Below are 24,691 nucleotides of genomic sequence, written 5' to 3' on the forward strand. Positions count from 1 at the left end.
ATGCTCTTTCTATTCCACTCTGTGGCTTTCCAAAACAGTTTATATTCGCACTACAAAATGATCACTCTTACAATCTTATATCCAAGTCTACAACTTAAACTTTTGATGCCAACTCTATACAGATAATCCCTGGAAATAAACTGGCAGGATTTAAACATGTGGTCTCTTACCAGTATACCACACTTGCAATATACTCTAAATATTTTTCACAAATCCTATAATTACCTTGGGAATGGCCCAGTTATATCTCATCATACCTTTTTGTGAAAAAAGTATTAATTTGTGGAACATAAAATTTTACATATTCTAACATTTTGATAAGTATATGCAAACATACATAAATTACATTTTAAAAATAAATTTAACTTTCATAATATTTGGCTTATATTAACATTAAAATTATTTTAGAATTCTTAAGTATACTTACTAAATATATATAAATATATTCATAAAGTATACTAATGTATGCTTTAAAATTCCTAAGTAAATTCCTAAGTATATTTACTAGATGACTGCAGATAGTCAAATTAGTTCCCTGAGACATAAAACCATTAGGAATCATAAGCTGGCTTTACGAACATAGTTTTTACTCCACAATCTATCTGTATAACCAGCAGTACACAACTTGGATATACTAAATATTTTCATTATTCCCAAAGGAAAATGAAAAAAAAAAAAAAAGTAACATCATCCACCTATGCCTTACTTTTGGAAAGGTCTCAAGAAATAATGCAAAGTGTTACTAATTTTTATCAGTTACCTGCTTATATGAAAATTACAACTATTATAGTAGCAAAACAAAGAGAAATGGAAAATAAATATATATATTTATGGATATATATATATTTATGGATATATATAAAAAACATATATATGGATATAGTGAGTAAAAGAAAAAGACAAAACAAAAACTTAGTATAGTACAGCATGATTAAGTGTATTCTAAAACAAAATCTAGGAAATGTCATAGATCTAATCCTGAAATTAAATGAGAATTTTCATGAATATATTTATTTAAAATGCCTTAACATAACCTTATATATGTACTAATTTATGTTTCATGTCTACTCAAAAGAGGAATTGAAGCATACTTGCAATTAATTCAAATCATGTGATAATTCATAGTTTGTAGAAGAACCTTTGATATTTCTAAATTGATTACTAGTGCACATCCAACACAGCAGGTCTACAACTGCTACTTCAACTGATTTGATAAAGTGAAAAGTCATTCAGTATAGGCTACTCTATTCTATAGCCAAAGACCTCTAAGCAAATGAGAAAAATGTCTTAACTTAGTATATCAGTTTGCTAGGGCTGCCTTCACAAAATACCCCAGGCTGAGTGGCTTAAACAACAGAAATTCATTTCCTCAATTCTGGAGGCCAGAAGTCCAAGATCAAGGTGTCAGCAGAGTTGGTTTCCTCTGAGGGCCATAAGGAAATGATTTGCTCCAGGCCCCTCCCCATGGCTTGCAGATGGCCACCTCCTCACTGTGTCTTCACATGGTCTATCCTATGTACATGTACATCCCTGAATGGCTGTGACTCTAAATTTCCTCTTCTTATAAAGACACAAGTCAGATTGGATTAGGGATATCCTAAAGATCTCATTTTAACTCTCCTCTTTTTAAAGGCCCTATCTCCAAACATAATTAAGTTCTGACATACTGAGGTTTAGGGCTTTAACATAGGAATTTTGAGGGACACAGTACAGCCTGTAACAGTTAGAAAACATTTTTGTTCCCTTGACCATTCAATAAAAGCAATATCCCGCATGGTTGTCTTCTATAACTAAACTATTTTATTATAAATATTTCCACCACCAACAACGTATCCTATTAACTACATCATATAGGCAGATAACGTTCTAATATTCTACACCTGATTTGAAAGACCAAATGAATTAATAGATCATACACAAATTATGAGGCCCCAACCTACAACTTCCACGACATAATGATTCCAACCAATACAATGTTAGCTGTGTTGACTCTGCTTCAGGGGATATAAAATGCAATTAAACTAATAACTAATACTGATTATTCAAAATATGTATCAAACTCACTGACAAATTTTAACTGGCATTTTTAGAAGGCTATAGCAATGAAGAGATTAATATATCTGCCTGTGATAGTAGATGAATTTGAAATTTTCAAACACTATAAATTTTCCAGGTGGTTGCCAACTGGAAATTAAGTGTTCTAAGTGCTCATAGTAGGTGAATAAAAGATAAACATTTGGTATTTAGTAAGACATTTATCATAAAATGATGGAAACTCATGAGGAACTGGAAACCAGGAGACATATTTAAGCAGACAAATATTAGGGTCAAATCAAGGAATTGCTAGCTAAGAACATACAAACAGAGTCTTAAAAGCAGAAAGGGTAGTATTAAATGGAAAGGATGTAAAAATCAAATACATCAATGAATGCTCTTAATGCTAAAATATGGAAACACAGAAATATGGCAAAAATTAAAAATGACTTATCATTGAATCTACTCTGATAATACACTGAATATTGATCTCTTCTAGAAGCTTAATTCTATTCCCAGCTGTCCCAGGAATAAACCCTGGTCTAGAGTAGCAGTTCGTAAATAGTAGTATAAGAATTCCTGGAAAACCTATGAATTTATCCTTAAAGAAACAGTAGAACACACAAATTTAGGTGAGGTTCCCAGCAAAAGCACCAAAGGGAAGGTGACATTTACTTTTAAGTTTCTTGATGAAGGAGAAAACTAGACAACATTCTTGGTCACAGCTGCGGCTTCCCACGGATTTAACTTAGGCAAAACCCACCATGCAGCTCTGTATTGAGATGCTGAAGGCTATATAGAGATATGATAAATGAGAGAAAAGATATCCAAAGAAGGGGTGGGGGTAAGCAGGATTTTCTCAAGTAAATAAAATTTGGAAGGAGAGGTTAAGGGTGTAGGAATCAAGAGTCCCATTTTGTGGCATAATATGATTCTGATACCTTTTTGAGGTGCAATGGAAATGGCAAAAGCTGTTGTCTATACAAGTGTGGATCTTAGAAGGAAAGTCTGGGATATAAATTTGTAAGTCATTAACATAATGGTGGTATTATAGGAATTGAAAGCATCACCTAAAGAGAAGATCTAGGGAGAAAAAAAGAGAAGGGTTCACCACTAGGTTAGTGAAAATCACTTTTAAAAAAGCAATGCATAGGCCAGGCGCAGTGGCTCAAGCCTGTAATCCCAGTACTTTGCGAGGCCGAGACGGGCGGATCACAAGGTCAGGAGATTGAGACCATCCTGGCTAACATGGTGAAACCCCGTCTCTACTAAAAAATACAAAAAACTGGCCGGGCGAGGTGGCGGGCGCCTGTGGTCCCAGCTGCTCGGGAGGCTGAGGCAGGAGAATGGTGTGAACCCGGGAGGCGGAGCTTGCAGTGAGCTGAGATCCAGCCACTGCACTCCAGCCTGGGCGACAGAGGAGACTCCGTCTCAAAAAAAAAAAAAAAAAAAAAAGGCAATGCATAGACACTGCACAGAAGAAGAAGAGAAAGTAAAGAAAATTGACTGTAAGAGAGAAGAGCCAGCTGAGAAAGAGATAGATGGGAGTGAGACAGATTGGGTTTCACTAAGACACAGACATTACACCTGAACCAAGAGGAAGACAACAGCACAGTTTCTGACACAGTGTAATCACCCAATAAAGGCTTGTTAAATTAATGACTTGGATGAATGAGTTACAGACTGAACTAGCATGGCATTTCTAGAATTAAGAGTTGACTAGGAAAGGATGGAAATACATGGTAAAATTATGATAACTCTAAGAAGTTCAGACCAAGGTGATGCTGTAAACTTACCTTAGTTTTATTTTAATATACTCACCAACCAAAAAAGAGTAAGTTCTGTAGTATTTTCTACTCTTTAATAAAATTTAACAATGAAATAGATTATTGGGAAGTAATCAGTAAAACTTTTGTAGATTAATTTTAACTGCTTAGACAAGGAAAAATGTATTGAACCTTAGAAGTACAAAAAGAAATATTACAACGGTATACAGAAATACAATAATGACTCAAAATACTTCCACTGAAATGCAACAGAAAAACTGTAAGCCATTATATCTTAGAAAAGAAGCAGTCCTAATGAAGTAGATTTTTGAAAACCATCATACAGGTAAGCTCATTAGTTGGAATGAAAGTTCTCCCTGCTGATCTAGGAGTACTTAATGATCAGGATTTGTTATGTCTCAAAAACAAAGGTACGTTTTAATTCATGTGATAGCTCTCTGAGGAGGTTTCAAATCTGGAAACTTTTAAATGATGATACATAATACATGTATAAGAGCACAAAAACACTCCAAAGCAAACACAGACTTACTTAATTCAAAACATTACATTTTCTCCTCAAGTCTCATTCATTAATAAAGTAATATAATAATAAAAAAGTTATGCTCAACAATCACCTATACTATAAAAAGTGTTTCAGTGATGGCTTTTCTGTGTTAAAGATGAAGCTGGCTGCTCCCTGTGAAACATATTAACGGTATCTGTGGACCCATCCACAGACACTAGACTCCACTCTTAACAGATGGAAACTGAAAAGCCCTCAAACCCCAGCACGCCCCGCTGAAACACCAAAGCAACAAACTGAAAAATACCCAGAAGAACCAAACCAAGTTACAGTTCTGGAAGTCCTTATCAAAGGTAAATATTTTTAAAGAACAAATTAGAATATTAATAAAGAATTTTAAGTATAAGTCAACATAAATATTTTAAAAATTTCATTTACAGCAAAACCTGCTAAACAATAAATTCTACAATAAAAAATACATCTACTCAACCATATTTTTCTCCAGGAAAAAAAACTCCCTGTGTATTTCAAGGTACTTTGTACCATGTTTTCGTCCACTACTGTGTTATCTATCAAACTGCTTAATGTCCATCAAGAACACTCATTTCCAATTTTTTTCATCCCATTTGGTCAAAAATTCCAAAATATCAGAATTCTCTCTTTAGAAGAGTTGATTTCCCTGAGTTAACGGACCAATCAGTAAGAGTTATTCTGAATATCACTGAGTAATTTTGAATGTTTCCAACCCATTCAGATCAATGCCCTTTTGCCCTATCTCAGGTGGTTTAACACAAGAAAATAATTTCAATTATTTTCCCTTCTTGAATCCTATTAAAACATCTATAACTATATATATGGAAAGATTCTTCTTATAGCAAGGACTTTTTTTGGTAGCAGAGGGGTAAAGTAAGTAATTCAATCATTCATTATAACACTAGGATTTATTAGTAAAAATTTAAGTGAAAAGCTTATTTTTTGTCTTACAAATCAAGACAGGCCATATGAAATATTTACTTCAAAGAAACACACATCTCAGAACAAACTTTCAAAGAATATCTCATCCAATCACATGTTTCTTTGTCAATAAAGTTCTATAAGCTTCATTTTATAGAAGAAGAACAATTTAAAGGGAGTAGGAAAAGATAAAATTGATTTTTTTTAAAGAAGAAATATTCATTCTAACATGGAAAACAATAAAATATCCTTCTTTAAGTTGAATTCCAATATTAAAAAGAAAATAAAGAGATTATAAAGACAATTTCATATTACTAATGACTAGTAGTCAACAAAAAAAGAATACAGATATTCCAGCATTCCAGATGAGTTGTTTTCCAAAATGTATTCATAAATTGGTTGTTTGACACCAAGTACAGTTGACAGAATCCATGTGAAATATAAATGAAAATTGAGGCCAGGTGCAGTGGCTCACGCCTGTCATCCCAGCACTTTGGGAGGCTAAGGCAGGCGGATCATGAGGTCAGGAGATCAAGACCATCCTGGCAAACATGGTGAAACCCTGTCTCTACAAAAATACAATAAATCAGCTGGGTATGGTGGCGGGTGCCTGTAGTCCCAGCTACTTGAGAGGCTGAGGCAGAAAAATGATGTGAACCTGGGAGGCGGAGCTTGCAATGAACCGATATCAGGCCATAGCACTCCAGCCTGGGCAACAAAGCGAGACTCTGTCTCATAAAAAAAAAAAAAAAAAAAAAAAAAAAAAAGGAAAATTGAATTATTAAGGTAGTCAAAAAATTATATTTAAATCATATTATAACTAAGTATTAATAATAGGTCTATCTGTTCTATGACCCTTTACGGCCTGATCTAAGCCCACAATTGAGACTAGAATCAGGTTAGAAATTTGGGCATTATTTTTTGTCTTACAAATCAAGACAGGCCGAGGGTGAAAATGAAACTCTGGCAGGTATGGTGTCTTCTATAACAAAAAAAGAGAGCACCAACAAGTTGGGCAGAGATAGACTTGGTACTCAGGCAAGTGGGGACACTGATTGCTGGTTCTGGTCTCAGGTACATAATAAGCTATCAGTGCCTATGAATGACATTGAATCAAGAGAGCATCGCCCTGGCCAAAGTGGAGATTTAGCAGTAGAAGGTAGGGCTAGCAGGTATCCATAAGGTTTAAACTGCAAAACAAAGTAATTTATAATATAAGACCTCATCATCTAACTAAACAAATTAAACTCATACCTGCATTCATTACAACTCACAATATTCTACAACTCTCTATTTTTAAAATGAGATACTGGGTATGAAAACACTGTGATAAAGTGGAAAGTATATACAAATAAAAGGTACAATTTTCAGTCTTTTAGCACTGAAGACCAGAGCCATGAAATGTTTCTTAAAAAGGTACAAACCTTTACTAGCTTTGTCTAAAGGTTCCAAATCACCCACAAAATTCAGTATATCAGGGTACTTCTCTTCACATACTTCCACCAGGAAATGAAGTAGCGTTGTTTTCTGATCTGCTGACTTTGTGTCCTTTAGCTAAATAGAATAGGAGGGAGAAAAAACACAGAGTCATAAGTATGTTGATATTCTGTCTACTTAAATAATGTTAATACTGTACTTTGTAGATAAGGACTCAAAGTTGTAAAATTAGTTGATTTCGTTTTTGAAAAACAACTATTTAAATACTTGACAAACTACTTTTGACTTGCTGCTGCTTGGTGAAAATCATTATTTGTTGCAAAAAAGGAGTAAGTTTAATCTAGTATGCAATGTTTTATAGAAAAAAAAATATGTGGCAAAATGTCTAGGAAAACAGAGTAACCTATGAGTCTATTTAATAGGAGTATTTAAACATCCCTGGGCATTCATCCATTTATCACTTGCACACACTCATAGAATGCCTACTAGACACTGTAGTAGTTGAAGATCTAACAACAAATAAATCACAGACTTTCCTCAAGAAGCTGTTTAGTTAAAAAATATACATATTTTCCTTGGTGTGACAAATAGTATAGTAAAAATAATCACAAAGTTCATCTAGGAGGACATGGCATCAGAACTGAAACTTCAAAGACAGGAAGTTGTATGGGCTTAGGGAAGAGAAGGAAAAAATACAAAAGTGCAATAACACAGGTTCATGTGGCAGCATTTACAAGGACTATAGATGAGGAAGGATATGACACATCTGAGGTGGCTGAGTGCCTCCAGAATTAAAGTGTATCTGTATTAAGGAAGGCAAGTAGGGACATGGCAAAGATATAAATCTGAAAAGACCAGAAAATAAAAGGAAAGGTAATGTCATGCAATGGAAATAGGATTTTGATTTTGAAGTAATGCCAGTTTTCCATCTAGATGAGAGATAATCAGATATACAGTTTAGAAAGCTCCCTCCAGTGAGTGTGGCTAAAAAGATTAGGGCAAGAGTACTAAGAGAAGCATGAATAGTAATTAAAAAACCCGTGGCAATAATCAGGCAGGGAAAGAGGGCAGTCTGAACGGAGGTTGTGCCTGGGAAATGGGGACAATGAGACCATGTGGGTGTGGAAACCCAGATGCTGTAAACTAACACAGGTCAGAAAAGATGAGAAACAGATTTGTGTGAGGTGGCCAAAGAAAATTGTTTGCTTTGGACAAGGCAAATTTGAAGCTTTTCGGCAGTATCCAGGTGGACATGTCTTGAAAGAACATAAATTTATCTATCTATGTATAGAACACGTTTTCATTATTTTTTTTCATGATTGCCCCCTAAGGAGTTTTTAGGCAGTTTTTTCCTAATTGCACCTATAAAATTTTAAAACCACAAAGGTGATGCATTTGTTTATATATTGTATGCATTTCTGTGTTTTACACCGAAAAACTAGTTAAACAAGTAAAACATTTTTGCTCTCCAAGAACCAATTTTTTATCCCTGAAAAATACCTATTGAAGATACATAGTTAGACCTCAGAGGAATAAACTGGGGCACCAGCTTGTGACCAGTTGATCAAATTAACATAAACAGGCATGTAGAATGAATGAAAAGAGGATACGGGCTTGACATGACCAGGGTGGACCAATCCTAATCTGAAATGGCTAAGGAGTACAATCACAGGGAGAGGTAGTAAAGCAAAAACTTGAACAATGATAGAAGTTATCTTGGGTTTTGTGTAGTGTTGGGGTAGCAAGTATTGGCAAGGAGGAGTGGTATGAACACAGGACTAATAGGTAATCTAGTAGCATTCCCTACCATCAAGTAATCATTTAGAGCAGAGATACAAATAAAAAGTTAAAAAAAATGAGTCTTTTCCACCAGAATTTAATTTAGAGCTGGAAATTCAAGGCATACCTAATTAGGCACAGCCCTATTTACTTGCTTCCTTTCCAAGAATTTCCCACTTTAAAATTGGTTCCTAAATAAATTCCCATAAGTAATATTTTTAAAAATACAACCTCACTAAATATTCTATCACTATCAGAAAAATACCACATAACTGTGAATGTCCAGTAGTGGAAGAATGAGAGATTTCTGTGCCATCAGACATATTAACATACTGACTACTTATTGATTCAAAAACTATCATAGCCCTGAGAACAGTGAGTTACCCACCTAGACAGCCTTACTTTCACAACATGACACATGTAATAGGTTTAAATGCTATGCTGACCTACACAAGATGCAAGTTATACAGTGGTTCCCAGTACTTTAAAAACAGACTGAATATGAACACTTAGTCCATTATTTGGTACCTTGTTTAAAAGAAATACAGATTTCACAACATAGAGCTGAGTGTTTTATAAAAGGATGCTTCAAAAATATGACTCCATTGACTACCTAGACAAATTGTCACTAACATATGTGGATGATTTGGCAATGTTAAAGCATGCCCTTGACTAATTAATAGTCTTGAGCAAGTTACTGGACCTTAGCTTTCACACAGGTAAAATAAGAAAATGAAACAACATAGAAACTCTAAACTCACCTTTTACTCTAAAAATGTTAAGTATATATTATAGTGGAACTAAGAGTTAGTAGACACAGTATAATCTAATTTTAAAAAACTAGAAGAATGGAGAAATGTATTAATAATCTCATTTCAGAGTTATTTCTGTATGTTTGGGTCACTTGGAATCATTCTATAGGCTTCTGTTTTACATATAGACTCATGAATGTCAAACACAATTTTTAAAAGTTTCCTTACAATCCTATAATTTCATTCATACTATCATTTTAAATAGGTAAGGCCAGATTAAAAGCAGCAAACTCTTACAAATAGTTTTCTCTTTGTACAGCCACCAAAAGTTAACATGAAAGTTGTATTCTGTTTTGTTAAAAACCACCCTAGTAGCAAAGATCCTTTTTCTCACCTACCCTCATTTACAGCAAGGACTACTTGGGGAACATCCTTCCTACTCTGAACTCTCAGCAATCCATTGTTACCAGTCTACACCCTTGTAGTCTGTGTGGAATGTTAAGACAATCACCATCTACTTCCATAATTTGTAAAGTCTAGAGAGAGTATTCCAATAGTATTTGTGATATAGCTAAACAGCCAGCAACTGCTAGGATTAACGTATCAAGAAATCTCAATGATGGAAGAACAACCAATTGGATCAATCTTGGTCTTTATTTATAAGCAATGAGAATTCAGAATTTAGAATCATGGAACACAATGTAGTTTGTAGCAACTACTAGTTTAATAAATGTTAAGTACTCAAGTCAAACACAGATTTGAGTTATTCAGAGACAATTATAAAGCTTAACACTGATTTAGGCGGAGGGTGCTACCATGGGTTGTCTTGTTGAAAACATCAACTGAGTAGCGAGCAGCATACTGGGAACAGTCTAATATTAAAAAGTACACTCACTGAATAGTAAAGGGTAGCACATTACTCCTATCATTTAAAAATGGGTATTTAACAATTGAAAGACACCATTCAAACTTTCAAGTAAATAAATTTGAAACTAAGCCTAATAAATAAGAGGTTCAGAAAAGAAGCATGTTGTTGATAATGCATGGTGTTTCATTTAGAAATTACTATGCAACTCTAAACTCCAGGGTAGAGATTTTTCATTTATGTTCTAACATTCTTTAGAAAAATGTCACAATGCTGCCAAGACACTCTTCCTGCCTCAACTACTCTATTCTCTCCTTCCCCTCTCTCTAATCATTTTTCAAAAAGTCTTCCAAAAGCATGAAAGCATAAAATGTATAAGGTCCTTATCCATTTGCTCAATATTTTTTTGTTTCATTAATGAACATTACCAACTAAAAAGGCACATTCTACTTCTACTCCTATCATATTCATTCATATCATAATCAGTTTCTGAGTTAGAACAAGTAAAGCTTGGAAGACAGTGTTAATTTTGTTGAAGATGAGTAACAACTTAAGTACACTTTGCAATGCTAAATCTTGGAAAGAAAATAAAATATTGGCTTTAAAAATATGTTCAGGTTAAAAGTATGCTTTATTTAAACTTTAACAGTCAGTGCTTGACAGGATTTCTTTTGTATTATTGTCAAGAGATTTATCTTACTGATGAGTAATCATCACTGTTAAATAGAATTTCCTATTTATGTATTGTTTCTTTAAGGTACATTTAATGTGGCATAAATGTCAAATAAACAAAAGATGGATGGAGTTTCTCCAACCACTCTGTTCATTCCAGACAAAATAATGTTAAAAGTGGATCCTGTAATAAATCATGGCCTAGTTGTCAGTCTGAAGTAAAACTCCCCTGTAGTTACAGTGTAAGGTTTGGGGATATTTTTGAGGTATTCAGCACAAATTTGGATGACATTTAAAGAATATTCCATTATCTTAGTTACATAGAAATAATTTAAATTTAAACCCTAAAATAAAAACTAAGCATCTTGATGATCTTCAGAAGTCAAGGAACTAGAATCCCTTCCTGTTTGAAATAATGAAACTTACATCTTAAGAATATTATCACATTAATAACTCTATTCCGCATCATTATGTTCCTATAATCTAGGTATGTATCAAAGCAGCATTGAATATTTAGATGTTTAGATGCTGTGGACATTAGTGACCACCAGAAACATGACAAAGTTCTGAAAAATCTTGTCATGGCACCATTAACAGTTTAGAAGAATACAACCTTTGAATAATATTAATGCTGAGGATGACAGTAGCAATTCTTGTTTGGTACTTACTATGAGACAGACACTAGTCAAATAATATAACACATGTTAACTGCTTAAAACATACAACCCCCAACTAGTATTATATCCATTATTTAAAAAGGAAAAAGGAAATTTAGAGAGATCATATAGCTTACGCTGGATCACATGGAGCCAACGATTGGAATGCATGTTTGTGTGAATACAAAGCTCTTATCCACTATAAAATATAGTTCCTTTATAGAAGTCTTTAGCCTAGCTTATTATTAACAAAAGAAAGCAAATTCTCAAAAAATGGTAGTAAAACAACAAAAGAGCACTAATGCAATTTAAAATATTAGCACCCTTTAACCTGCTAATTCTAGCATGGAAAGCATCTAAAAACAGACACCATGCTCCCTTGAGGTCATTTCTAGCTCTAAGAGCACAAAATTCTATTGTTTTATCTGTAAAATAAATGAAATGCCATCTGAATCATATCAATCAAATAGCAACTCTTTATATATTTCTAATGGATAACTGCTGACAAAATATAATATCATGATTGAAGAAAAAAGTATCTATAAAGTTTAACCTTCAATGGATTTATACAACTATATTTTAATAGCATCATATCCCATTTCAAATCTTTTGCAAAATAAAGTGGATTGCGTATGCATAAAATAGCATAAAGGTATCCATGTGAAAATGAATGTATGAAGACACACTGACAAAGACTATATCACAGTTGCTCAGATAGAAAGCTCAAAAAGTCAATGTGGTAGTACAAATTCACTAATAAAACCAACCACCATTATAGAATGGATATTGTTTTCTGGTATGTGTGTGTGTTTGTGTGTGTGCCTGGTATGTGTTTGTGTGTGTGTGTGTGTGTATTTGAGATGGGCTCTTGCTATATTTACATATATATATGTAATTATATATATATAAATGTTTATATATAATATATATATAATATTATATAATTATATATATAAATGTTTAAAAATATATATATTTTAAATAATCATTGTGCTAATGAAATTTTTCAAAACAAAACAGTATCATTCCAAGACAAATGGCAATGAAAATCTTGAAATAAGTAAAACAAGATGGTTGAGGCAGGAGAATTGCATGAGCCTAGGAGTTCAAGACTGCAGTGAGCTATATAAACTCACCACTGTACCCCGGCATAGGTGACAGAGTGAGGCCTGGCTCTTAAAACAAACAACAAAACAAAACAAGCCCGAGGTGCTTATGCCACTGCCATAACCATAACCATTAATACTAAAATACAACTTTCTTAATAATTTTAAAGATAGAAACTAATTGATATTAGGTAAATTAGATATTAAAGCATATAAATATTAAATTACTTATGGCACTCGTATATAAAAACAATTTATATTAATTTTCATTTTAAAATGATGAGAATTAAAACATGAAGAGGCCAAGAAAGTGCTTTAAATAATGTGGACTTCCATAATTATAATATGCTACCATATCCCCACACACTTTCTCTGAATTATATTTTTAACACATTTCTCTTGAATTACAGTGAGTGTAGAAACTTCTATATAAAAAGCATTTTTGTTTTTTAGTAAAAGTTTAGCATATTACATTGTCTATTATATTGCACTGTTCTGTTCATACGGCCCCCTTTTTCCCGCAAAAGTTATAAAACAGCTCAATGTTCTTTATAAAAAAGGACTATTTTCAGTTCTTTTAGTACTGAGAGATCAGAAAACACACATTCATAAAGGCAAATGGGAAAAACTACTAGAATAAACAATCTGCAAGGGAACAAATATGATTAGAATACAAATATATTTTTAAAATGCTAAACTCAGATGATCAAAGACATAAAAATATACAAGATACTGCTTCGCCAACTATATCAGCACTCTCTACCCTAACAAAAACACTCTCACCAAGAACAACGAATCATGGCAGGGTTGCAGTGAGACCGGCACTTTCATAGTACCAGTCTATTAAAGCCACTGTAGGCATGTGCAAACCAGTAAAACCTCCAGGCAAATAATTTAGTAACATATGTCAAAAATTTTAAAAATATTCTTGTTTGGAGTAGTTTCAGAAAACTCACTGGAGTCCAATACTGTCCAGCCAAAGCTATATAACTAAACTGCTATTTTAGAGCACGGATTTCTTAATCTAATAATAAGAATTTCTCATGGGAACAATTAACAAAAATTGGAGAAAGTGCTTAGAAAGTGAACATGTTTAGATTGTTTATACAACTGAACCAAATACATTAATTTTAAATTAAAGCTTTTTTAACCCTTAAAATTTTATTAATAATTAGCAGACTTTATATTTTAGAGCAATTTTAGCTTTACAGGAAAAACGAACAGAAAACAGAGTTCCTATATATCCTTCCCTATGCGAACACACAAATTATCCTGTGGTAAACATTTTACATTTGTGTGGTACATTCGTGACAAGTAATGTATCAGTATTGACACGTTATTGTTAACCAGTTTCCACATTAAGGTTCGCTCTTTGTGTTCTGCAGTTCTATGTGTTTTGATAAACTCAGTGTTATTCATCCATCACTACAGTGTTATACAGAATAGCTTTACCACCTTAAAAAATTCTGTGTCTCACCTATTCATTCCTTCCTTCTTCCCTCTCCCCAGAACCCCTGGCAACTACTGATGTTTTACTGTCTCTAGACTTTCGTCACTTACAGAACATCACATAGGTGGAATCATACAGTACATAGCCCTTCCAGTCTGGTTTCTTTCACTTAGCAATAGGAATTTAATGTTCTTCCATGTCTTTCCTTGGCTTAAGGAGATCATTTATTTTTAATATTGAATAATATTCCAAATGAATATACCATAGTTTATCCATTCACCTACTGAAGGACATGTTGCTTGCTTCCAAGTTCAGGCAATTACGAATAAAATGGCTGTGAACATTTGTATGCAGGTTTTTGTGTGTTGTTTTCAATTCATTTGGGTAAATATCCAGGAGTGTGATTACTGGACGATTTGTTCTACATATAGCTTTGTAACTGCCAGTTATCTAAAGTTGATGTGCCATATTTTGCTTTCCCACTAGCAATGAATGAAGGTTGTACTATATACTAACCAGCACTTGGTGCTGTCAGCGTTAGTATTTTAGCAATGCCAGTACATATGCAGTAGCGTCTCATTGTTTTAGTTTGCAATTCCTTAATGACATATGCTGCTGACTATTATAGGGTCAGAAAAATTACAGCTCCATCCTCTTAGGGTCCTTGCTGGTCTGATAATTTAATTTGACGTGAGATAGATTAACAGGAGAAACGTGTAATGCAAGTTTTCCGTAGCACAAAGGCCATCAAAGGGATGAAGATTGAAAGAAATAGAGTCAGTTACCCATATACTGGGTTGAGCAAAGAATAGTTGTTAAGAAGCAACTACATTAGGTGGGAAATTATTTTTAACAAGGCCTCTACAAAATTCTCTTTGTTGAGACTTTTTATTGTTGAAGATTAAAGATACTGCATCTTTCTGGTATAGGAAGGCCATCTTTTGCATCAAAATTTTATCTTCTGCTTTTAAGAAATAGCAAGGAGGTCAAAGTGATCTTTCTATACCTACTATTTTTCAAGTATCTTTAAATTAAATAGTCAATATACCAGAATAGCATATTTTAATCCCTTCAATATTTACTTAACACCTATACGTTTTGATGGGTATCTGTTCACATCTTTTGATCATTTCTTTAAACTGGTTTGTTTATTTTCTTAGTTTTAAGAGTTTTTGTACATTTTAGATAAAAGTCCTTTATCAGATATGTGTTCTGGAAAAATTTTCTTACAGCCTGTTGTCTTTTCATTGTCTTAACTGTTTGCCACAGTTTTAAATTTTAATAAAGTTCAATTTATCAATTTTTTTCTTTCATAGATCATGCTTTTAGTGTTATATCTAAAACATCCTAATCAAAACAAAGGTCATATAGATTTTCTCTTATCTTCTATAAAATGTATAGTCTTACATTTTATATTTAGGTCTATGATAAATTTTTAGTTAATTTTTGTGAAAGATATTAAGTCTGGTAACTTTTTTTTTTTAAATGTAGATGTTCTAGCACCTTTTCTTTAAAAGAAAGACTATTATTTCACTATTGAATTACCTTCGTTCCTCTGTCAAATATCAACTAACTATATTTATACGAATCTATTTCTGAGGACTATATTCCGGTCCATTATTTTAAAATTATTATTATTTTTTTTTCCTGTGGCTAATACCACAATCTTTTCCTTACTGCAGTTTTATACTAAGTCTGGAAGTCAGAGTGTCAGATTTCCAACTTAGTTCTTCTTCTTCAGTATTGTGTTAGCTATTCTGGATCTTTTGCCTCCCCATACAAACTTCGAAATCATTTTGTTAACATCCATAAAACAACTTGCTGGAACTCTCACTGGGGCTCTATTGAACCTATAGATCAAGTTGGGAAGAAATGACACCTTAACCATACTGAGACATGCTTTCTATGAACATGAAATATCTATTACTTTATTAGATCTTCTTTGATTTCTTTCAAAGTTTTGTAGTTTTCCTCATACAGATCTTATATGTATTTTGTTAGATTAATACCTATGTTTTAAATTTCCAATTCCAATTGTTCATTGCTGGTATACAGGAAACCAATTGCTTTTTAAAATAGGGGACCTCATAATTTAAAACTTTGATATCGTTGCTTAACAGTTCCAGGAGGTTTATTTTTGTCAATTTGGTGGCGGGGCGGGGGAGGGGTTTCTACATAGACAATCATTTCATCTGTGAAGAAAGAGTTGTGTTTATTCTACCCCAATTTTTATAGCTTTTATTTTTCTTGTCTTACTGTATTAGCTAGGACTTCCAACACAATGTTCAAGAGGAGTAGTGAGAGAAGACACACCTGCATTGTTTCCAATTTTAGGGAAAAAACATCTAGTTTCTTACTATTAAGTATGATGCTAGCGGTCGGTTTTATGTAGATGTTCTTTATCACAACTTGAGGAAGTTCCCCATCATCCCTAATTTGGTGAGAATTTTTCTCATTAATGAATGTTGGATTTTGTCAAATGCATTTTCTGCATCTGTTGGTGAGTTTTCTTCTTTAGTTCATTGATGGTGATAGATTACATTAACGGATTTTCAAATGTTGCACCCAGCTTGGATGCAAATAATTAAAAAGTGTTCCCTCTGCTTTTATTTACTTGAACAGATTTAGAGACTTGAAATTATTTCTTCCTTACAAGTTTGATAGAATTTACTGGTGAAACCATCTGAGTCTTGTTCTTTCTGTTTTTGAAGGTTATTCATTATTGATTCAAGTACTTTAATAGATTCAGATTATCCATTTCCTCTGGTGTGACTTTTGGTAGATGGCATCTATCAAGGTCCATTTCATCTAGGTTATCACATTTGTAGGCTTGGTCGTGTTAATAATATTCTTCCGCTATCTTTTTAACATCCATAGGATCAGTAATGATAGTCTCTCTTTCATTTTTGATATGGGTAATTTGTATCTACTTTTTCTCTTGGTTAGCTTGGCTATTGATCTTTTTAAAGACTCAATCAGATACTGGTGGGTTCGACTTTATTAATTTTCTGTATCAATTTCATTGATATCTGCTCTAGTATATATTAGTGCTTTGTCTTACCTTCTTCAGAGTCCATTTGCTCTTCTTTTCTTGTTTCCTAAGGTTAAAAATTATTATTTTTAGATCTTTCTTATTTTCTAATGTATGTACTTGATGCTATAAATTTCCCTGTAAGCATTGCTTTCATTGCCTCCAACAAAATTTTATAAGTTGTATTTTCATTTTCATGTTTCATATAAGCAGATCAAACAGAACAATTTTAAATGAGATGTTTTTGTTTTTTTAAATATAAATACAGAAACTTGTGAACTTTACATTAAAGGACTTAACAAAACACATACCTGATATATCTCAAGTGATATTTTTCAGTTTCTTCTGGTGGTGGTGGATTATGTACCTCCCAATGCTGGAACCACAGTTCAAAGCCACCTATGACACATTTCATCATCATCCTCCCCCCATCCCCCAAGAACAAATGTTCATAGGTACCAATGGCTAAGTATTACTATGTGGATAATAATGTTGCATGTTTTGTCTCTGATTCCAAAAATGTAGAAACGATGCAGACCCTTGATAAAGGAGAGGTAAGACACTTGTTAGAGTATCAGGAATGGAGTGTCTTGTTTCCGTTTATTATTTTTCACTTATAAAATATATAAAAGAGAAATCTCAATTAAACAGGGATGGTAATATTCACTTTAGGTGCTATCTCTGAGGAGGCAGTTGTCTATAAGCATGATGCTGAGGAGGATTCGGAGGCTGGGTGTTTGGGGGAAAGCGTAGTGTGATAGAGAAGCTATGTTTGCTACGAGAGCAGGAAGATGAAGGCACACAAGTAGCCTATTTGCTGAGCCTGAGCAAAATCACTCTTATATTTTATAATTCTATTAAAAGAATCATTCTCATTTACAACATTTAATAGCAATTGAAAAACAAAGGTGACGTGAAAACAATTTACCAAAATGCTATTTAGAAAAGCCAATTAAATATTTCTTAGAAAATGTCATAGATTAAATGTGTTAATGAATGAGTCAAAGGGGGTTGAGCATTCTAAATAGTTTTACATTGCTTTGGAAATCAGTATTTCTGTGATTTAATTGGCTGCATGTAAAATAAGAATGGCATTTGTTATTTGCAAGTCTTTGGCCCATACTGCTTTATTTTAAAATGTTGCCAAAATTTACTGGTATAATTTTGCCAATCTAATAAAGAATAAAAATCCTTCCCAAAATAACCTGAATGCAAATGGAACAATGGATTTGCTTGGCAGAGATCTTTCTTAAAAATAAATTCATAGAGTAAAGGAAAAAGTGATATATAGGGATCAAAATTTCACAAAAACGACTCACAGTATTAACTTGTGTGAGTGTGACAGGTATGCAAAATACAAACTGCCTGAAATAGGCAAAGGTATCCTGTCTCACGCTTTTATAGTCACTGAAACTCTTCTTGTACAAGGTAGAGACTTGCGAAATGACTCGAGAAACAGGCCTTCAACTTATTTCAATTCCACTACATGCCTGAAATTCACACTCCTTTTCAAAGTTTTCATTTTCAGAGTAATGTTTAGCTTGGCATGAGAGGAAAGCAGCAATTTTTGAAAATATTTTCACTACTCATTCTTTTTTTTTTTTTTGAGACGGAGTCTCACTCTTTTCACCCAGGCTGGAGTGCAGTGGCACCATCTCGACTCACTGCAACCTCTGCCTCCCGGGTTCAAGTGATTCTCCTGCCTCAGTCTCCTGAATAGAATAGCTGGGATTACAGGCGCCCGTCACTACGCCCGGATAATTTTTGTAGTTTAGTAGAGACAGGGTTTCTCCATGTTGGCCAGGCTGGTCTCGAACTCTTGACCTCAGGTGACAGGCCCGCCTTAGCCTCGCAAAGTGCTGGGATTACAGGTGTGAGCCATGGCGCCTGGCCTCACCACTCATTCTTAAGTGAAGAAGTCAAGTTGTTTCTTTTTTGTTTTGGCTTTGGTGTTGGTTAATTTTCATTTTTTCATGTTTGCTTTTGGTTCCAGACCACCAGTCAGGGATTTTCCATTCTGGGATATGAAAGCAGGGCAGAAGAGCAAGTGATTCACACTTCAAGTTGAGTATTAAAATCACCTAGGAAGTGGTTTTAAAAATGCCACCAGTCAGGATCCATAACCATTCTTTTTCTAAGTTAATTGAATTGTGTGGGGACTGCGGCATCAGTATTTCTTAAAGGGTACTCCAGGTTGCTAATCAATGTCATCCGAAAGAGATTTGTCACAATTTTGGAAAGAGTCTCATTAGGCTTGGTGGAAACATTAAAGAACATGAGAATTCAATGTTTGTTGTTGTTTATGTTGTTTTAATTATCCCCATCACAACTCTGGTGGAGTTATTCTACTGTTTCCACTTTTTGCTTATAAAAGGAATATCCAGAATCAGATAAAAAATTCATGCATTAGAAAAGAGAATTTAGGAAAAAGTAATTTTGTCTGTCACCCCCTCACCGTCTTAGCACCTAATCCTCAACACCCATAGCCCCATTGCCATGTATTCTTCGATGACTTCAACTTTGAGATGAACTCATTAGATATTCTACTGCCACAGAAAACAGAAGGCTTCCTACAAAGTGACAGTATGGATAAATTTAAAGTGGGATCAATAGTTATTTGTTTCTGCAATTTTCCCAAAGAATAACAGCATAAATACTAATAAAAATTAGTTATTACATGTGGTAAACTCCTTCAAAATTTGTATCTATTACCCCAATATAGGAAGTCAGTTGATTTAATCACCTGGAACAAAGAGCTGCATCACCCTGTTGTACTGATCAGAATGATCTGTTACTCAGAAATTATACATCTTATTAGACATTAGTAAACATTATTAAAAACATGTTATAGCTATTATATGTGGATTAGTAACATCTGCTTCTTAAATTTACCAGTCAAAATTATCTCATATATTTTAATATGGTGTTGAACTTTGATGGTGGGGTCAATTCACTCTTTACCTAAAATCCTTTGAAAAAAACGAACTCAGCCCTATCAACACGTCTCTTGGAGAAATATCTTGGACACTAACCAGATACAAACTTTTCTAGGTCGGCATTTTGGTCAGATAAACATCTACCATCTGCCAATTTAATTTCTAAAGATATGTTTTCCACTTAATCAACAGTAGTCCCCCCACTCTCAAAATTAATATAATCTCAAAATGCCTATTATACATTTTTTTAATCTAAAGTTCAGTACTACGTTTGGAGGATTTTTTAATGACAAGCAGTTCTCCATTATTTCTACAAGGTTTATCCTTTTAAAAAGTCAAGCCATCAGAAAACAAGGTACTTACACTATTTTAGCTAAACTAGAAGTGGCTTTACTGTGACCGAAACGTACATCTTGTTTCTCATCATGAGGGTTCGCGTGGGGTGCCAGGCCCTTAAGAGGCCCAGAATACATATTTTAGGGGAGAGGGGAAGAGAGGAGGAGAGAGGGAGATGGTTCTAAAAAAAAAAGATTCTGATGAAACTGACTCATTTGTTGTTTATAACACTATTCAACACGTTTTCCTTTTGTAAAGATACATATGCAAAATTTCTTATGAAGGTTTAATCAGGGAAAACACTGTTTTTGCTCATGAAGTGAAGTCTTCGCATCACTTTGATCACCAAAAAGTCAAGCACCTATACAGCAACTTTAATTTTTATTTAGATCTTAATCATAAATTCAGTTATATTTACCTTATATGTCATATTTTACTTTTTTGTCATATGCCACATCAAATCTTTGGGATATAAGAAAGTAAATCTTTTTCTCTCTGAATCCAGAGATATTATAGTTACTCCTGACTACAAATGTCTACAAAGCTACGATACAGCTCCCCAAACTAAAGTATAATGGGCATGAAACTCAAGTATTCATGCTCTTATTTCTAAACAATGCAAAGTTAATTTAATATGAATTTTCATGAATTTTTCATACTTGAGTTAAATTCGTAAAGGGCATTTAAAAGTAAGGATTTGGGATATAAAATGTTAAATGTCATATAATTACCCAGCATGTTTTAACAGATTAAAATACTTCCCTGTCTTTCTACTGTCAAATATATATGGAATTCCTTGTGTAGGAGCTTATCATCAAACCAAATGCTTTATACTCAGTGTGAAAATTCAATCACAATTGTCAAAGATCAAGCTGCTACTTCTGATAACAAATATGATGAGATATCATCTTGTTCAATATATGCTTTCAACTTGACATGTAGGCTAATAAAAAACATGAAGTTGTAGTATTTATTTTGTTTCTTCCACAACAGAAGGCTCCTAAGAGGGATGATCAAAATACTTAGTATCATTGCATGAAAATAAAGTCAACTCTTTATCTGCAGACAGATTAACTGGTTTGCCAACTAACTGTAGTAAAATAATAACAGCTATGGTACATTTGTAAAAGATTTAAAAATTACTATGCATCAGTGATTGTATCTCAATGAGAGGATATCTATTTATTTTCAACTACAAAATAAACATAAGACACTACTTTTTGTCTTATGACAATAAATTTCATTCATTCAAGCTATTTATTGAGTACTTACTATATACTAACCACTGCAGTAGGCTATCTTACCTCAGTAATCAGACCTAGTCTCCTGTCAACAGCTTTCCTTAGAAGAAGGCATAAGGACATGAGGAAGAGCATGCAGCCAGTTTTTTTGTGAGTCAACTATATAGTTCTGAGATGTAAAACTTAAAGAGGATCACAGACACTTCTGCACGAGGAAACAGACTGTAGTACACGTGTGGCTGTGGACTTAGCTTTCCCCTATCTTGCCCCCCACCCTGTTTTTCTTACTTTGCCTTCCTTTTCAGGGAAAGCCTGAATCTGCCATTCTTGCTTGCCTCCTTCTCCTTCAGCTTCCAAGTTCATAACCAGCACACCCTGACAATTCCTCATATGTCCCTGAATTTGTATACTTCCCTATATCCCCACTACATTCTACCTCAAACCCCTCTGCCGTTACCTTAGCTTGGAACTCCATCATCTCAAAGCACAATGATAGTTAACTTAGTGGACACTCAAACCTTTGCCAAATAATTAAAAAAGGAAGCTTCAATCATATGCCCTTTAAGATACTGAGGTAAACAAGAGTAGAATAACAACAAAAAACCCCTGATCTTATTCTCCTTTGAGCAATCACTTCAAACATGCCAGTAGCAATATCTCCCATTAGTTGCCTAAGGTAGACAATTAGGAATTATCTTTGACCTTTCTCTCTTCTCTGCCATCTCCCATACCATCCTTCCTATTACCTTCTCAGTTTGGTTTCCTCTGTTGCTCTCTTAGGTCTCACACTACATGTCAGCCAAACACCAAATACCTCCTCACTGTAACCCTCTAACCCAGCGCTGTCCAGTAGAACTTTATGCAATGATGGTAATGTGCCATATATATGCTGCCAATGGGTATGGACACTGAACACTTGACATGTGGTGAGTGTGACTGAGAAACTATGTTTTTAATTTTATTTACATTTCAACTAATTTGAATTTAAGTAGCCATATATGTTTAATGGCAACAGTACTAAACAGTGCAGCTTAATCTTTTTCTATACTGCTGACAGACATATCTTGCCACAAAACATCTGATCATATTACTTGCCTTACAGAATGTGTCTCCATAAAATCCCCATCATTAGGCAGGATATTCAAAGCTCTTTACAATCTAGACCAACTTCCACCTCAGTCTCATTAGCCCCAATCCTTTCCCATCTAGTTTGCACAGGTAGTAGGCCACTCACTGTACTCACACATGCCGTGCTATAACCCTAATGGAAGCTGCTGACTCTTGCTTAGAATGCCTTTTCCTCTCACAGAACATCTGCTCATCCTTGAAGATCCAGCTTAAATTCTCATTTCTCTCTGAATACCTAACTACCCTCTCATGGCTGAGCTAGGCTCTCTGTCTAAACTCTGCTGCCATACTTTTTATATATGGCTTCATTAAAGTATTTAATCATAATTAATGGTTTACATGTGGAAAATATGAGTATCATATATGCCAGGTAAATATTAATCACATACATTAAAGAGAGAATCTGGCAAAGCATCTGGCACAGGACTTCACTCTGAGTAAGCCCAGGATAGATGTGCCAGGTCTTCAGGATGTGTTTTAGGAATTGTATCGCCCATGGTAGCGATCTTCACCAAATACAGCTGCCTAAGAAAACAGAGAGGAAAATAAAAGAATGGAGATGGGGCAAGGGCAACACTCACAAGGCACTGACAGAAATGAGAGGCTTAGGCCAGGGAAATTGTACAAGAAATTTCATGCAGTAAACCTATAGGTAAAGCTGAACTTGTTTTTCACCTTCCCTACCTAACTGGCAATAGCAATAATCAAATTCCTTAATCAGAGAGTGTAGTTGTTACGAGGTCAAGAACAAGAAAACGGTTTTCTTGTGATGTGTAACTGAGAAGAATTTGTTGCAAGCAGATCAATAAAGCCCTATTACTATGGCCCACTCCTCAGGAAAGAGCTCTGTTTTACAAAACATTGAATATATTTGCTGTAAGGAAATTCAACCTATGAAAAACACAGAAGGAAAAAAAGGCTCTAAACTTACTCTATTTTCATGTCCTCTACAATTATATTTAGATAGAAACACTTCAAAATCAATGATATCTGAGTTGCATGTATTTCCAAAATAATAATTTCCCCTTTATATAAAGGGGTCTCAGTTTTCTCTCCTTTTAGTCTGCTTTTGAAAGCAATGCAGAGAAATATTTAAATAGTTAAAAGGTAAAAATGTTAATGGCAATCCTAAGCAATATTCAATATATATACAGGTATCTGAACTGAGTAAGTATGAGTCAGTATTAATAATATTTTGATGTTCCATTTCATTGGTTTGAGAAAGTATAGGTTTACGATACAATTTTGTTATTAAATAAAATCCTTGAGTTGGATTTACAGATTTAAGAAAATTAGTATTTGGATTTAGTTCAGAGGTTGAGTAAATTAGCTCAGTTCACTCTGGGTTTGAGTTCATGGTTCAGTTCAAGTTCTTGATAATGAGCACATCAAAATAAAAAATATTTAAATAATGTAATCAGGGCTGACATTTAAGAGCAAGTGTTCAGGCAAATATGTGGTTTTAAAAAACAAACTCACTTTACAGAGAGAGCTAAGGTTAAATCCGAAGGTTTGAGCATTCCGAGAGCCAGCATTCATGTAGTTTCCCATTAGCAAAACAAGTTCCAGCAACTTGCTAAAGCTTTTGCTCTTCTTTATCTCTTCGCAGGCAGTACTGACAGCCATGATGTCAGGTTTGATGTTGTTCACCTGCTCTTCAAACTGAAGCTTAAAGAGAATAGCACTGAGCCGTGGCCGTAGTCTCTTCACATTGCTCATCTGATTGAAAAGAAAACAGCAGATTTCCTTTAAAATGCATGGTATACTTTAGTACTGTACGACTGCAAGTAATCTGGGATGATTTATTGGTATGACAGTACCGAAGAAGCAATATGTCTCCCAAAACTGATAGCAGGAAGAGAGAAAAGCCCTGCTTGTTTGTGTAAGGAATCCAGAGTCATCCCTCAAAACCCAAATTAACAATTTGGATGCTCAATGAAAAGAAAGCTTTAATTAAATGATAATGTTTAATTAAGCAATAAAGTAAGCATTTTTTAAACTAAATTCTAAAAAGGTAACACGATA

General features: G+C 34.0%; 1 protein-coding gene across 2 annotated transcripts in view; it reads right to left on the reverse strand.

Moving 5' to 3' along the window:
* The window catches only part of DIAPH3 (diaphanous related formin 3), a 506,525-nt gene that overhangs the window by 189,322 nt on the left and 292,512 nt on the right, over positions 1-24,691 (reverse strand). For both annotated transcript variants that reach the window (XM_073014378.1, XM_073014377.1), the window contains 2 exons: positions 24,146-24,385; positions 6,702-6,831 (listed from right to left, as the gene is read on the reverse strand). In XM_073014378.1, the coding sequence (XP_072870479.1) occupies positions 6,702-6,831; positions 24,146-24,385 (370 nt within the window). The remainder of the gene's footprint in view (positions 1-6,701; positions 6,832-24,145; positions 24,386-24,691) is intronic.

Source organism: Chlorocebus sabaeus, chromosome 3, assembly GCF_047675955.1.
Source record: "Chlorocebus sabaeus isolate Y175 chromosome 3, mChlSab1.0.hap1, whole genome shotgun sequence".
Taxonomy (NCBI): domain Eukaryota; kingdom Metazoa; phylum Chordata; class Mammalia; order Primates; family Cercopithecidae; genus Chlorocebus; species Chlorocebus sabaeus.